Here is a 17,861-nt window from a genome sequence, read left to right on the forward strand (position 1 = left end):
TTTCTTCTTTCTTTCTTTTTCTTCTCTTCCGTTTTCATTTTTTTGTTCCTTCTTTCCTCTTTCTTCCTTCTTTTCTTCCTTTTTTCTTTTCTCCTTCTTTCCATTTATTTCTCCATTTTTTTCTTTCTTTTCTTTCTTTCTTCCATGTTTTTCCTTTCCTTTTCTTCTTCTTCCTTCCATTTCCTTCTTCCACCTCCTTCTTTTCTTTCTTCCCTGTCTTTTTTTCTCTTTTCTCTTTCTTCTTCCTTCTAATTTCTTCGTTAACCTCTTTCTTTCTCTCCCTTCCATTTTCTTCCATACTCTTGCATCTCCGTCTTTTATTCAACCTTCCTCTTTTCCTTTCTTCCATCTTCTTCCCTCCATTCTTTCACTTCCTTCCTTCCTTCCTTCCTTCCTTCCTTCCTTTCTTCCTTCCTTCCTTCCTTCCTCATGATCACGTTACTCTCCGCATTGAAATCACTACGGAAGGAGGAGGAGGAAGAGGAAGAGGAGAAGGAAGAAGAACAAGGAGGAGAAGGATGATAAAGATGACAAATACAAAAGGAAATGAATGGATAGAGAAGATGAAATACAGACACTACAGAATAAATAAGAGGAAGAAGAGGAGGAAGAAGAGAAAAAGAAGAAAAAAGGAGAAAGAAAAGGAAAATAAAGGTGACGATTATGAAAAAGGGATAAATACACTAGGGAAATGAAGGAGAGAAAACAGAGAGAGAAAAAAAGATAAAAAAAGAAATGACAGATTGAATACGAATACAAGTGAATAAATAAACAACTTAAAGAACAAACTAAAAGAATTTATAACCGAAACATACAAAATTAAGTGAAACTACACAGCTTAGATTTAAAAGTTAAGAGTGATCTGTATTCCTGAATTTAAAGGGCAAAAAAGGGAAGCACCCCATTACATATACATAGCAGTTCATAAAGGGACAGGTAGATATGCAAATGAGGCACAGGTAAGGCCACACCAGGTAAATACGAGGTACGAGAACACGGGTATAGCAAATTATGATAAAGGTCTACGAAGGGAAAGGTATAATTAAAAAGAACAGAGGAGACAAAAGAGAAATAAAAGGAGTTTGATAAGAGAAATGAATGAGTAATTAGAGAGAAATGAAGTAGGTGTATAGAAGATAATGTTGATGATAAAAGTGTGAATAGAAGAATATAATCGAATCCAAAATGAAACAGAGAACAAGATGAATGAGAAAGAGTGTAATAAAGATGCAAATTAAAAATGGGAAGGATTTGAAAAGTGTGTAAAAGAGATGATATGATAAAAGTGTGAATAGAAAAAAAGTTAGCAAACAGAGACAAAAAAAGGAAGGGAATAGATAAAAGAAGAGAATAGGTAATCAAAAAATAATCAAGAACAAATGGAGAGGATTTGAATTGTGTAATGATAATAATGATAAAGGTGTGAAAGCGAAAAATCGAAAAAGAAGGAATAGATGAAACAAAGGAATAAGAAGAAACAGAGATGATAATAAAAGATATATGAAGAAGAAAGTAACACAGATGCAAATTAGAAAAAAAAGACAAACCAAATGAGAGGCAGAGAGAGAGAAAGAAAAAGAGAAATGGAAGAAAAATTCATAATTAAAAAGAAATAAAGAGGAGAAATGGAGAAGAGGAAATGAAATAGGATAGAGAAGAGGAAAGATAATGAGGAACAGGAAGAGAAAAAAAGAGAAAAAGAAAGAAAAGCCAAGGAGAAGAGGCAATAAAGATTCAAGGACAAAGTATTACATGATGAGAGAGAGAGAGAGAGAGAGAGAGAGAGAGAGAGAGAGAGAGAGAGAGAGAGAGAGAGAGAGAGCTGACTTACACCTACACATTACTGACAGGTGTATGTGTGTGTGTGTGTGTGTGTGTGTGTGTGTGTGTGTGGACCAGATAGATGTACACACGGAGCCTATTATAGTCCTGTGGTGGGGGACAAGGAGGATGAGGATGAGGAGGAGGAGGAGGAGGAGGAGGAGGAGGAGGAGGAGGAGGAGGAGGAGGAGGAGGAGGAGGAGGAAGGGGGAGGGGGAGACAAGTGGGTGGATCAGTTAGAGGCACGGGGAGACGGCGCGGTTTGTGTGTGTGTGTGTGTGTGTGTGTGAGAGAGAGAGAGAGAGAGAGAGAGAGAGAGAGAGAGAGAGAGAGAGAGAGAGAGAGAGAGAGAGAGAGAGAGAGAGAGAGAGAGAGATGAAAAAATAATAAAAATCAAGAGAAAATCTTAAAACACCAATAAAACGAAAGAAACAAAGAACATACAAACAAACAAACAAACAAACAAACAAACAAACAAAACAATGAAACAAACACAAACAAAAATATACAGCAGCCTATCATCTTTTAATCCTTGACTAAGTAGTAATGGTAGTAGTAGTAGTAGTAGTAGTAGTAGTAGTAGTAACTCTTGTTGTTATTGTTGTTGTTGCTGCTACCGTTACACCTTTTCTTTCCCCCCTCCTACACATCTGACACACACCTGTTCACTTATCACGTCTATCTACCTGTCTGCCGGTGTGTGGATGTTCCTCTCACACACCTGTCTACTTCGTCTGTCTCCAGGTGTGTTTGCTGTCATGTCTACGGGCGAACTTAACACACACCTGTCCCCTCCGTCCGTTTTACCTGTCCCCTGTGCTCACACCTGTCTCATTAAACACCTGCTGGGTCATTATTTGTGTCTCTTAGTACATTACACGTCAGTCATCCCAGTTTGTCTCTTCGCTACCTGTCAATTAATATTTGATAGAGGGCACAGGCACAGGCACAGGCACACACACACACACACACACACACACACACACACACACACACACACACACACACACACACACACACACACACACACACACACACACACACACACACCTGTTCCTTCTCGTCTTCGTCTTCCCAGTACAACACCTACACAAGACTAGTAAGAAGAAGAAAAAAATAAAAATAAAAATAAAAACAGAGGAGAGAAAAAAGCCTCACTTTAACACGATATAAATCTTACATGCCAGATGTACCAGGTGACTACTTGTACAGGTAACTTATCCTAACCTAATATAGCGTTTACTACACTTGTGTGACAACCTGTGCTCCCATGAGATACTGCATATGAGTGACACTGAAAATATTTCTTCAGGAGATATACTGTACGCTGCCAAACGAAACCTCACATAACTTGACCCAAGTTAACTAGAATTTAACCAAACCTCAGCTAGCTTTATTTAATCTAAGCAAATATGAACCTAAGCTAAACTAACCTAACTTAACCCAATCTCAATAAAGTTGTATTAAACCTAACCTCATCTAATTTAACATATCTCTAACAAACTTCAGTTTAAACCTCAGCTAACTTAATCTGATCTAAGTAAACTAGAATCTATCTCATCCTCATCTAACTTATTCTAAACAAACTTAGCTAACTTAACAAACTGGACTCTACCCAAACCTCCCCTAACTTAATCTAATCTAATCTAACCTAAGCAAACTAGAATTTAACCAGCTCTCAGATAACTTAAACTATATTAAACAAAATAGAACGTAACCAAATCTCATTTAATGTAACCTAACTCAACCCAACTTGACAAAACCTAATCAGACCTAAATCTAACAAAACCTCATTTAATTTAACCAAACCCAAAGAAAACAATAAAACACACACCACATTGACTCCACTCCACACACCAAGCCACGACAACCCACACCAACCCCACCCCAACCCTACACCAAACCACCACAGAAACTCTGTAGTCTCCCCAGGTTTAGGAAAGTTCTCTATCTCTAACCAGATCACGATTTCCCGTTTTCTGTTGAACTGGAGGTGGGTGAAGGGGAGGCGAGGGCCGGAGGGAGAAGGGGGTACTTGTAGAAATACAGTAGAGTTGGATTGCCTGTGGGTCTGTATATGCAAATAGACCTTAGGGAACGCCAGTACAGACAGACATTTATGGACAAAACAACAGACATAAATGGACGGTAATTACAAAGGTGAGGAAAAATTATGAGAAAGGGAGAGGAAGGAAAGGAAAGGAAAGGAAGAGAGTAAATAAAAAGAAAAGATACTCAATTTCAGAGTTTTAATATAATGACAATTTAAGTTAGACAAATATGGTTAGGTTTTGACAAGTACGTACATCAGTGAGAGAGAGAGAGAGAGAGAGAGAGAGAGAGAGAGAGAGAGAGAGAGAGAGAGAGAGAGAGCATAGAAAACACATATAAGCCACATAAACACAACACATAAATAGACAGAGTGAAAGCAAGAGAGAGAGAGAGAGAGAGAGAGAGAGAGAGAGAGAGAGAGAGAGGTTCCTCCGGCTCCCCCTCCTCCTCCTCCTCCTCCTCCTCCTCCTCATGCCCCCTCCCCCCCACAGGGTAAAGTACTCACCCCCCAGAAGATATTCGAGGAAAATCTTTTCGTCGTCGTCCATGGCGCGCCCTCACGCACGCACCTGTAACACCTGCGCGAGAGATACGGGACATGTGGGACACGTGATGGACAAGGACGACTCGAGGCAACCTTCACTGGACACGGGAGTCGCCGGTTTGTAAGGGAAAACGGAAAACAGGGACACAGAAAATGAATCACATGGGGTACTTCTGTATTTGGACACGTAAGGGAAAGGAAATAGAAAATGGAATTGGCAGGTTGTGAAAACGAAGAAAACAAAGAAAATGGATGTGCCAGGTTGTGGGATTGTAAGGAAAACGGAAGACAGGGACACAGAAAATGGATCTCATGAGGTATTTTGTATTTGGACACGTAAGGGAAAGGACATAGAAAATGGAAGTGATAGGGCATGAAATTGTAAGGAAAACGGAAAACAGGGACACAGAAAATGGATCACATGGGGTACTTCTGTATTTGGACACGTAAGGGAAAGGGAATAGAAAATGTATGTGGCAGGTTGTGAAAACGAAGAAAACAAAGAAAATGGATGTCCCAGATTGTGGAATTGTAAAGAAAACGGGAAATAGGACACAAAAAATGGATCAAATGGGATACGTCTGTATTTTGACACATAAGGGAAAGGAGGATATATAAAATAAATGCGGCAAGTTATAGAAAACGGAGTACATAGAAAATGAATGTTATAGATTACTGAATTGAGGAAAACGGGAAACTTGTAAGGAAAACGGACATGAAAGTGAATTATGGGATACTATGCTATTTGGATACGTGAAAAGAAAGGGAGGGGATATAAAATGCATATAGTAAGGAAAGGAATTATAAGGAAATTAAAAAAGAAAAAAACAGGGGAGGGGGGATACTTGTAGAAGAAAACGATAAACAGCGTATCAATCAATAAGAAAAAAATGGGATACAGAAAATGGGTAACTTCTGTGTTTGGAGGTTATAGAAAACGGACGACGCAGAAAGTGGACATGGTAGAGTAAGGGAAACGTGAAACAGGGGACCTACTTGTAAAGAAAACGGACATAGAAAATAAGAGTTATGGGGCACTTATGTATTTGGACACGTAAAGGAAAAGGTAAAAGAAAACGAAGGACATAGAAAATAGATATGATGGGGAACTATGCTATTTGGACATGGGAAAGGAAGGGAAGGAAAGGAAAATCAAATTTGCGTTGGACATGACAGTGATATGGGCAAGGAAAGGGACATAGGAGACAAAAAGATAAACAGGTAAACAAATAAACAGGGGACATGACACAGATGATAAATAAAGGGCTATAGTAAAAGAGACATGGAAGAAATAGTGATAAACTGGGACATAGCACACACACAAAGAACATAGGACAGTAATGATAATAAATGAAATGATACAAAAATAGTGAATTTGGAAGGGGGAAAGAATGGGAAATGGGTTTAATGTTCCACGCCATTTCCGAAACAATAACACACACACACACACACACACACACACACACACACACACACACATACAAGCAACCTATATTTTCTTTTATGAGTGGGTACCTAGCTAAACATGGAAAGGAAAAGGATGGAAATAGGAGAGAATAGTGGCAGTACTTTCATACCACTTCCAAAACAATAACTCATACAAACACACACATACAGACACACATACAAGCTACGTTCATTTTCTTTTCTGAAGTGGGTACCTAACTAAACATGGAAGGGAAGAGAATGGAAATGGGAGAAAAAAATGGAAGTAGTAATGCCACATAATTTCCAAAACAATAACACACAAACGCATACACACATTTATGCTACCTACATTTTCTCTTCTAAGGGGATACCTATCTAAATTTCCTTACTGGTGACCACAAAGAATAGGGAGAAGAGGATGGATTTGTGGATAAGGAGAGAGGCATGGAGAGAAGAGGATGAAGAGAAGGAGGATTACATAAATGTTTACGCACGTTTATGTTACACAGTTTGAAGTAAGAGAGATGAAGGAAAAAAAAAAAAAGCTAGGAAGAAAATTTTGAAAGAAAAGGAAGGAAGTAGAGAAAGAAAGCGAGAAAAAAATTCAGGATGATTAAGATAAGATTGAAAGAAGAGGAAAGGAGAAATACGAACAGAAGGAAGTTGAGAAAAATAAAGTTGAAAGAAAAGGAACAAAATGGAGAGAGAAAAAAACAGAAGATGAAAGAGAGAAATAACAGTAAAAGAAGAGAGAGAAAGGGGAATATAAGATGAAAAAATAAAGGTATTAGTATTGTAAGAGACAGATAAGCATGATAAAGATACAGGTAGAGAAATAAATGACTTTGACAGGGTGAGAAAAAAAAAACTAGGTAGAGAAATTAATCACTTAGGATGGGAAAATAAAGGAATTAGAATCTATAAGACACAAAGACTAGCAAAAAAAAAAAAAAAATAGAAAAGCAATATTAGAGCATCATGACCAACTAGAGAGATGGATGAAAAATATAAGGGAACGAGGCGTAGGGAGAGGATAATTGGACATGGGAGAGTGTAAGGGACGTGGGTGTGTGAGGGCATGGTTAGCAACACACAAACAAATCCATACATTGCTTACCTACTGTAGTCGTTGTATTTTGACATTTTTTTGTTTTGTTGTCTTTTTTTTTTTTTTGCGCTATTGAACCCAATGTCAGATCAAGTTAGGCCACAGTGATGTTTGATTTTTTTTCTCTCCCTAATTAGTAATGATAAAATGATAAATAGTAATATAAATAAAAGATACATATATATATATATATATATATATATATATATATATATATATATATATATATATATATATATATATATATATATATATATATATACTCACACAGAATCAAACATTAATAGCTACACACACACACACACACACACACACACACACACACACACACACATACGTACATATACATTAACACATACATACATACATACATAGAGTATTACCTTCCCTTAACATATACTTCTTCATTCATTCACAGCGGTATAAAGAGTAAATATAAACATAAACAAGCACTTTCCAGTAAAATTATGTAATGAAACAAAAATAAATAAAAGTAAAATAAATAAATAAATAATATAAAATGACTTATTATAAAGATCAGCATAAACAAGAACAATTTTTTTTCTTTTTTTTTTAGCCAATCCAAGCCTTCTATGTAGCACTGATGGCCTGCACATAACCCGTTTTTTTTTTCCACGCATGAGAGTGTAGGGAAAACGACCTCACTTCCTTAGTCCACACAGAAAACGGGGTCGCGTGGGTGGAAAGACAAAAACAAGACGGGTACTGTCTCAAGAGAGAGACATCTTAGCTAATATTTTGAACCGCTTTGTCATCAGGGGTGTTCCCAAGGGCCACACAGACGATCGCTTCTAATATTTGTCAGAGAAAATTAGTTCAGGTCTTTATTTTTCCTAAAGATGATGCTAAACCTTGCTAAACCATCACTAAAATCGAAGGCTGGTCAGGTCCTAATGTTTTGTCAGAGATGGTTAGTCTAGTACTCTGATTCTTATCTTTTGTTTTTCCTATTGATAATGCGGAGTCTGCACTAAACCATCACTAAGCTCGTATGGAAACCTCTCTAAAAAAAAAAAAAAAAACAGTAACTTCCAATAAAACCTGTTGAACTACCACTCGAATTACGAAAACCTTAAAATCCCAATAATTTCCACTATAACCTCTTAAAAATTTAAAGTCACTAGAGTCATAAAAACACCCTTGAAAATCACAGTAAATTCCACTCGAAACTCTTTAACTATCACTAGAATCATAAAAACACCCTTGAAAACCCCAATAACTTCCACAGAACCAGCAAACCATCACTAGAATCATAAAAACACCCTTGAAAACCCCAATAACTTCCACCAGAACCAGCAAACCATCACTAGAATCATGAAAACGCCCTTGAAAACTTTTAAAATTCCACTAAAATCTCTTAAACAATCACTAGAATCATGAAAACACCCTTGAAAAATAAAATCCAAAACTCACAAAATCCTATCCTGAACTTTTTGAAAATGCGCTCCCTGGATAAGAAGGAAAGAGACACCGCAGGAGACCACAAGAGACCACAGGGAACACACTTCACCTCCAGTTCACTTCAGGAAGACCACCACTGCACACAAAACTAACCTCCAGTCTTGTTTGGAAGCCTTTAGGAAGAACAAGACAGACTGGCAGTCCCTCACTCTCTCCCCACCTATTCCTTCCCTCTCCTTCCTCCTCCTCCTTCTCCTCCTCCTTCTCTCCCTCGCCCCCCTCACGTCTGGGAGAGCAGGTCATCAGAACAGGTGTAATATGCAGGTGTGTTGTACTTCCCACTTATTTGTTCATTATATTTTTCCTTTTCTCTTTCTCTTCTTCCCTCTTCCCTCTCCCTTCTTTCTTCCTCTTCCCTCTCCTCCCTTTTCTCCTTTCTCCCTATTTTCTATTCCCATTCTTCTCTATTACTCTATCCCCTACTATTCCAATGTTTCTGCTTTAAGTATATTATAAAATGAGCATTATTACTGACAAAAGTGACATCTCTCTCTCTCTCTCTCTCTCTCTCTCTCTCTCTCTCTCTCTCTCTCTCTCTCTCTCTCTCTCTCTCTCTCTCTCTCTCTCTCGTAAAAAAACACACACCAAAAAGACAAACAAAACATATTTTTCGCTACCACCACTTTTCCGACACCAAGCCACGCCGTTCAGTCCACAATTAACAGGTAACACGCAGGTAATCTTATCCCGGATGATGATGGGCAGGTAGGAGAGGTACAAAGGGGTATTATCATCGACACTATCACTACTAAACACTGCCTTCAGATACGCAACGACTCTATTAATGACTGTGATGGTGCACCTTACTATTGTCACAGCTTGGGTAGGAGCGTGGCGCGTGGCAGGTGTGGGCAGTGGTCGAGTAAGGAGGATAAGTTAAATTCCTGTGTTTTGCGCTCTCTGACAGTCCTTAGTTCCTTGATTTGTTGGGAATTTATTGGGTTTTCATGTTCAAAATTAGTAGAAGCGAAAGTTTGAGTCCTTTGATGTGTTGAGAGTCTTGTTTCTCACGTTTAAATTGGCAGAAGAGAGAGATAAGTCCTTTGATGTGTTGGGAATCTATTGTTTTCATGTTCAGATTGGCAGGAGAAAAGAGAGATAAGAACTTTGATGTGTTGAGAATCTGTTGTTTTTCATGTTCAGATTGGCAGAAGAGAGAGAGATAAGCCCTTTGATCTGTTGATGTGTTGGAAATCTATTGTTTTTCACATTCAGATTGGCAGAGGAGAGAGAGAGAGATAAGCCCTTTGATGTGTTGAGAATCTGTTGTTTTTCACGTTCAGATTGGCAGAAGAGAGAAAGAAAGAGAGATAAACCCTTTGAGAATCTGTTGGTTTTCGCGTTCAGATCACCGGAAAATTAAAAGACCTAGTGGTTAATACGTGGATCATGACCGGGTCTGGATCTAACTAAACAAGCGCGGGAAAAGCTAAAAAGAAGCGTGGAAATACCAAGGAAATGCGCCAGTCCTTAATCCTTATTGACATATCTACTAAACTTTCAGTAAATCATAACATAACCTTCTCTCTCTTCCCTCTACAATAATTCAACCTCAGGAATTCTCCAAGGAAATGCGCCAGTCCTTAATCCTTATTGACATATCTACTAAACTTTCAGTAAATCATAACTTAACCTTCTCTCTCTTCCCTCTACAATAATTCAACCTCTCCTGATACTAACGACCACTAAGAGAGCTGATTTAACACTTCAGTAACCATCCTCACTTCCCTGCAGTTTGAGTATAAGCAAAACAAGTAAATTATCTCTCTAATGACCAAAAAACTTCACTCTTAACATTTTCATTATAATCTACTATCACTTCAATAACTTTACTCTCATTTCTCTGCAGTCTGGATGAGCAAACAAGTCAATTATCTCTCTAATGACCAATACACTTCACTATTATCATTTTTATTATAATCTACTACTACTTCTAAATATCTCCTTTGTTTACTCGGCTACTTAACTTGACACATCATGGCGTGGCGTTGTTTTATGCTTCAGCTGAATATTCACTGTTTTACACGGCACTTTATCACAAGCGAACCGCAAAAACCACATGATCGGATTGAGTTTCACACAAGCGTAACACCTCCACGCACTGGCAAGGGAAGGACTGAGGCGTGAGGTAACCGCGCTTTGTTTTGTTTGCGTGATTCGAACGGTACCTTCTATTGACAGCTTTGTTTTTCTTCATTTCCATATTGAAATTAAAAAAAAAAAGTATACCTATCTAGTCTATTTATTTTCTTTTCATGTTTTTTTTTTTGTTTTTTTTTTTGCTGTTAAGACTTGTATCATCTGTTATATGCTATTTCTCCTTTTTCTTTTTCTTTTTTTTTTCTACCGCTGAGAAAATTTAGCGAGTTTGTATTTCCGTGGTTGATTATTGTCATGAATTTAGCTTAATATAATAGAAATAATTCTCTACACAACCTTTTTTACTCCCTACATGATTTCCTTCCTTCCTTCCATCCTTCCTTCCTTCCTACCTCACATAGAAAACGATCACTACACAAGACGAGGGGTAGAGAGCAAGATGTCCCACACTGTAAAGGCGCTTAGGTTACGGAATGTTCTAAAATAACCACTAACTGAGTAACCTGAGCTTCTTCCATTATATGCTAAGATCTCTCGAAGTAAAATAGTGAAGGAGATCAGGTAAAAGGAGCACATGATAGAAGTGACAGGATCTTCCGTGGGTGGAGTGAGCTAAATGTGCCCCCGTGTTGATCTCGTCTTCCTCCCTCGTGTTCCCAGGTTAATTATATTTATTAAACTTGTCTACTTGGTCTTAATAGGATTATCATTGGTGTTAGGAGGCATTTAGCTGATGGAGTACGTCAGCGATGTCTTGATTAAAGCTTGGTGATGTTTAGAGACAAGGGATGTCTATGTAAATTGTTAAAATAAATATGTTGTAATTGGTTGAGTTTTTTTCCTCCCTCTTTTGTTTTTGTGTGTGTAAGTTGCCATGTTAGGTGTACGATAATTTGTCTACTACTACCACTACTACTACTATTACCAATACTAATACTAATACTAATACTACCATCACCACCGCAACAAAACTAAATAAACAAATGAATAAATAAACAGATTAATATACAAATAAATAAAATGACCTCAACTTATACTCTGCTCATAAAACACACACGGGTAGAAATAATAATAATGATGATAATAATAAGAAGAAAAAGAAGATAATGTTAGTATCCCATAGAATTATATGAAAAAAAAAACTTTTATTCTTCCGTAAGACAACAATAACAAACTCTAAATAAATACAAACAATACATCACACATACCCTACAGGTCCCTACTTTTCCCTTTAGTACAAGACAAAACTAGCATCGGAGAGACAGACGGGAGAACGGAGTGGGCGGCTGGCTGACTGGGTGGCTGGCTGACTGGCTGACTGGTGGCTGGCACGACCCCCGTCCTTCCTGGCACCCGCGTAACACTTCGCGTGACACTGTTGAAGCCTGGCACTATTCACGAGGCATATAAGAGTCATTATACTGCAGTGCCAGTGCCGTGGGGTCTCGCTTAGAGTGCCAATGGGAAGATCGATTATATTTTGGCAACCTTATCTTCCTAATGAGCAAAAAAAGAAGGGGGAGTTTGGAGATAAAAAAAAGAAAGAAAAGAAAAGAAAAGAAAAAGAAAAGAAAAGAAAAGAAATGAAGAATGAGGAGAAAAAAATAAGAAAGAAAGATTGTAGACAAAAAAATGTACCGTTAAAGAATGATAGTAGTTTTAGTTTGATTGGAAGACCGATTTGTTTGTTTGTTTGTTTGTTTTTTGTTTGTTTTTGTTTCCTCGTTTGTTTGTTTGTTTGTTGTTGTTGTTCCTGTCTGATTTGTTTCTTTACTTTTGTGGCTGCTGTTCAAGTTTGTTCTTATCTTCGTTTGTTTGATGTTTGTGTTATATTTAACTTTTTGCTGTTGTTGTTGTACCTGCGAGTTAGTCGTTTTCTTCCGTACAAGTGTGTAGAAAACGAACAAATAAACAAACAAACAAATAATAAATAAATAAATAAACAAATAAACAAATAAACAAATAAATAAAACTCATAAAAAAACTAACCTATTAACGCACAAAAGGAAGAGACGCACCAAAGCAGGAAGGAAGGAGGCAGCAGAGAAGACCAAACAAACAAGCAAAACAATGATAACAGCAATAAACCAATAACAAAGTCGCCCTTAATTAATACCCTCACACCTGCCCGCTGGACCCGAGGGTGGCAACATGCAGGTAAACACTACACTCCTATTATTAAATGCAACCCGCTCCACTTAGGCAGGCAAGGGCTTCGAAGGGCAAACTGTAGGAGGGGTGGAGGGGGGTGATGGGAGAGAAGGGAACCACACAGCCAGGCAGAGGTTAATGGCCTGACTGTGGTACCAGACTCGGCCGGGTATGGCGGCCTCCTATTCTAACCAACTTCTTTTTTCTTCTTTCTTCCCTTCTGCCGCTCCGCCTCCCGCCTACAGTGAGTCGGGGGCGAGGGGACGCATGCGCAGTGTGATGAGTCTAGTCTTGTCTCTCGGTCGACCCTCTCTCCCGCGCTCTGCTTATAACTAAAAGGTGGATGCTATAAATTGCTTTCGCCTACGCATTCTCTATTTTCTTCACCCCAGGAAGGCTTTTGTCCGTCTGTGCATATTTGCAAGTCCATATGAGTGCCACGTGAGCTGTGAGCGACGTGCAAGGGTTATCATTGCATTAAGACACGACGCATTTAGATCCCGTTGCGAAGGTGTTACTCGTATCATCATCGTCGTCATGATCGTATAATAGACTCGTAAATATAGCATCTCTGTGACATTTGGCAGCTGAAAACTCGATATTAATTTATTTGCATCATTTAAAACAATAAAATGTGAAAGAATATGAGAAAAGAAGCTAAATTGGATAACAGAGTGGAAATCAAGAACCATCGTACCGGCGTGATTTTGTTTACATTGTTTGTTTACATTGAGTGGCGACACGTGCAAGGTCCGGAAGGTCTGTAGCAAGGGTGCGGAAAGTCTGGAAGGTCTGGACAAATGTATGGAAGGTCTGGACAAATGTATGTGAAGGGTCTGGAAGGACTGAAGCAAGTGTAGGGTCTGGAAGGTCTGCTTGAGGAGCGTGGCCTGGAGTGGACTGGACGCCTTGCCGGTAAGACAGCTGGGAGGAGAGTGGCGGAGCAGTGCCATGTTAGGGCTGAGAGTGGAGAGAGAGAGAGGGAGAGGGAGGACCAGCGTACGTAGGCGCCCTCACTCCCCTCCCGCTGCTCCCTCACCCGCACTCCCTCACTCGCACTAGACTCCCCGCCAACGCCAGTACCGCCCCAACTTCCGAGGAGGGAGGGTGTGCGCTGCGGTGGTTTTAGATTTACTCAGAGGGAGGTATAAAAAAAAAGATAAAAGATATATATATATATATAAAAAAAAAAAAAAGCTAACATTCAAGATTATCACTCGTGTTATAAGGAATATTTGCTGCTAATCAGTTAGTTATCAAGAAGAAAGAGAAAAATAAAACTATTACGATGTTTAAGTAAGTTTTATCACACGTGTTATTAGAAAGGAATTACTTTGGTGGTTTATCTTTCTATCTGAGACGTAACTAGAACGAACGTGTGTAAGTTAACGCGGCGGGTATAATACTGAAATTTGCCTTTTATTTTGTCTTATTTGGCTTCTAATGGTGATTGCCTTGGTGCATCGACGCTGTTCTATATAAGCCACACTTTTATCGTGGTGAACTTAAAGATTTTTCAGTGAGATTTAGGCTACAAGAGAGAGAGAGAGAGAGAGAGAGAGAGAGAGAGAGAGAGAGAGAGAGAGAGAGAGTGTGTGTGTGTGTGTGTGTGAGTGGTATCGTAAACTCCAGCTGTTAGTATCGTACATTGCATTAGATTACCGTACTTGTAAATGTTCACTAGTATTGCATTGTTTTTTTTATTGTTTTTATTATTATTGTTATTTCTTAGAATACTAGTTTATTTATTTATTTTTGTTTTATTTTGCATGTATCTGTTTTTTCCTCTCTCTCTCTCTCTCTCTCTCTCTCTCTCTCTCTCTCTCTCTCTCTCTCTCTCTCTCTCTCTCTCTCTCTCTCTCTCTGTTCCTTTCTCTTTTCTACCTCATTTTTCTTCCCCATCTCGTTTTCCTTATCAGCTTTTTCTCTTCCTCTCTTCTTCCCGCATTCGTATAACCTCTCTCTCTTCCTTCTTTCATTCTCTTCTATTCTTGCATTAGTATAAGATTAATTTTCTTTCTTTCCTTCTTTTCCTTCTTATATTGGCACTAGTTTCCTTCTTCCCCGCTATTTTTCCTTCATTACAAGCTTTCTTTTCTTTTTCCCTCATTCCTTCATTTGCCTCACTTTTCTTTCCTTCTTTTTCTTTCCTTTTCCATCTTTATCTTTCCTTCTTACTACATAAGCTTCCTTCCCGTTTTTTTTTCTTCCTTCCCACATTTGTATTATCTTTCTTTCCCTCTATCTTTCCTCCTCCCTCCCTGCCTGCATTATCTACCGTCTCTCTCTCTCTCTCTCTCTCTCTCTCTCTCTCTCTCTCTCTCTCTCTCTCTCTCTCTCTCTCTCTCTCTCTCTCTCTCTCTCTCTCTCTCTCTCTCTCTCTCTCTCTTCTCTCTTTCTCCATTTCTGTCTGCATTAACTGACTTTCTCTCCCTTTCTCTCTCTTTCCTTCTTCCATTCTGTCTTTGCATTTGCTACCTCCTCTCTCTCTTTGTCTCTCTCTCTCTCTCTCTCTCTCTCTCTCTCTCTCTCTCTCTCTCTCTCTCTCTCTCTCTCTCTCTCTCTCTCTCTCTCTCTCTCTCTCTCTCTCTCTCTTCTCCCCTTCTGCCCTCGTGTTATCTACAGCTGGGGTGTGTTGGGGATTAGAACAGCAGGTCCCCTCGCACCCCTCAACCTGGGAGCCACTAGGGCGGTGCAGGTGACACAGAAGGTGATAGATGAATAAGTAAATAGACGTGCAGTCGGGTTTATGCTCGACTAAAATTTTTGAGCTTGTGACCAACTCTCTCTCTCTCTCTCTCTCTCTCTCTCTCTCTCTCTCTCTCTCTCTCTCTGAAGGTGTTAGTGCATCTATAAAGTGACTGACATTCGACCTTGTTGCTGAATTGCTCTAATGATGGTGATATTAATAATGATAGCAATAATAATGGTAATAATAGTAATAATAATTCTTTTGCTTCCTATTCGTAACTTCCACCATAACAAGACACGGAACTAATGGGATTATTTTCGTTGAGAATACGAATATTTTCACACCTTTTATCATTATTATTATTATTATTATTATTATTATTATTATTATTATTATTATTATTATTATCATTATTATTATTATTATCATTTGCATCCCTCGCCCCTGACCTGCTGCAAGTTGTTGACATTTTAAAGCCCTCAGGTGTTCCTTTCACTTGCGCCTCCCCCTTCCTCTGTCCCCTTCCTCCTCCCCTCCCTCCTCCCCCTTCTTTTCCTTCCCTCCATCCTTTCCTCTTAAACTTACATACATTCCTTTGAGCTTCACACACACACACACACACACACACACACACACACACACACACACACACACACACACACACACACACACACACACACACACACACACACACACACACACACACACACACACACACACACACACACACACACACACACACACACACACACACACACACACTCTCTCTCTCTCTCTCTCTCTCTCTCTCTCTCTCTCTCTCTCTCTCTCTCTCTCTCTCTCTCTCTCTCTCTCTCTCTCTCTCTCTCTCTCTCTCTCTCTCTCATTCACATTTATCATACTTATTCCTGTTTTTCTCTTTTATTTTTCTTCTTTACCTCGTTACCGCATTCGAGGAGGAGAAGGAGGAGGAGGAGGAGAAGGAGGAGGAGGAAGAGGAGGAGGAGGAGGAGAAGCAATAAATAATAAACAAAATGAAAGACCACACTTCCCCCCACCACCCCCCACCATGAACTGTTTCAAGACACGTGTATCCTGTCCGCTTCCTGAAATATGTCCCAGAATTCCCAAAATAATCTACACCTTTTTGCAACATTATATTTTCTTATCTTTTTTTTTTTCAGTTTCAACTAAAAAATAACGAAAAAAGGAAAGAATAAAGAAAAGCAAGGATATGTTAAGTTATTTTTTTTTCGTCTAATTTTCTTTATTTTCTTTCTTGTATTACTTTTTTCCTCTCTCTCTCTCTCTCTCTCTCTCTCTCTCTCTCTCTCTCTCTCTCTCTCTCTCTCTCTCTCTCTCTCTCTCTCTCTCTCTCTCTCTCTCTCTCTCTCTCTCTCTCTCTCTCTCTCTCTCTCTCTCTCTCTCTCTCTCTCTTTCTGCTTCTCTTTTTCTAGTTTATTGTCTCCTGTCTTTCTTTTTTCCCTTTTGTTATTTTTTATCTTTGTTTTCCTTTCTTTTTTTATTCTTCTGTCAGAATTTGATAATAATTTATACGTTTCCTATTCTCTCTCTCTCTCTCTCTCTCTCTCTCTCTCTCTCTCTCTCTCTCTCTCTCTCTCTCTCTCTCTCTCTCTCTCTCTCTCTCTCTCTCTCCAATTCTTATCTCCCTTTCTCTTCCTCCTTACCTCGGTCCCTCCCTTCCCTTTCCCATTTCCCTTCCTTCTGTTTATTTATTTTCCTTCCTTCCATTCCTTCCTTTCCTTTCAATTTCCTTTCCTTTCCTACTTCTCCCTGGTTCATCGTTTATTCATTTTTTGTGCCTGTCTTTACTTTCATCACCCACTTTTCTTTACTCTCTCTCTCTCTCTCTCTCTCTCTCTCTCTCTCTCTCTCTCTCTCTCTCTCTCTCTCTCTCTCTCTCTCTCTCTCTCTCTCTCTCTCTCTCTCTCTCTCTCTCTCTCATATCATACAGTCCCTCCTCCCCCCCACACACAAACACACGCACACGGGATAGGCATTGGTACTCACGTCATGAGGCCAGGGGGGACGGGGCGACGTAAGGGAGCCTCCAGGGGCATCCCTCACCCCGGGGGAGACCCGCAGCGCCTCCGAGGAGTGGTGGTGGCGGTGGCGGTGGTGACGGTGGTGGTGGTGGTAGTGGCGGTGGTTAAGTAGAAGGGGTTGTGTTAGTTGTGTGGAGGAAGAGGAGGAGCAGGAGGAGGAGGAGGAGGAGGAGAGGGAGGAGGAGGAGGATGGAAAGTGGGGAGGAAATAGAAAGGATGCAAATGAAGAGAGAGAGAGAGAGAGAGAGAGAGAGAGAGAGAGAGAGAGAGAGAGAGAGAGAGAGAGAGAGAGAGAGAGAGAGAGAGACAGGTGAAAGTGAATTGAAAGAAACTGATGCAAATTAATAAGCGAATAAGTAAATAAATGTTTTTGAAATTAAACTAGAAAGGAAATGAGAGAAAGGAATGAAAGAGAAGAAGAAGAAGAGAGGAAAGTAA

At 39.4% G+C, this 17,861-nt stretch overlaps 1 protein-coding gene across 1 annotated transcript in view; it reads right to left on the reverse strand.

The window, feature by feature from the left end:
• The window catches only part of LOC135114815 (mucin-2-like), a 67,461-nt gene extending 49,910 nt beyond the window's left edge, over positions 1-17,551 (reverse strand). The window contains exons 1-2 of the mRNA XM_064030916.1: positions 17,389-17,551; positions 4,379-4,451 (exon numbers count right to left, since the gene is read on the reverse strand). Coding sequence (XP_063886986.1) covers positions 4,379-4,421 — 43 coding nt within the window. The 5' untranslated portion in view covers positions 4,422-4,451; positions 17,389-17,551. The remainder of the gene's footprint in view (positions 1-4,378; positions 4,452-17,388) is intronic.
• Positions 17,552-17,861: the final 310 nt, after the last annotated feature.

Source organism: Scylla paramamosain, chromosome 28, assembly GCF_035594125.1.
Source record: "Scylla paramamosain isolate STU-SP2022 chromosome 28, ASM3559412v1, whole genome shotgun sequence".
Lineage (NCBI taxonomy): Eukaryota > Metazoa > Arthropoda > Malacostraca > Decapoda > Portunidae > Scylla > Scylla paramamosain.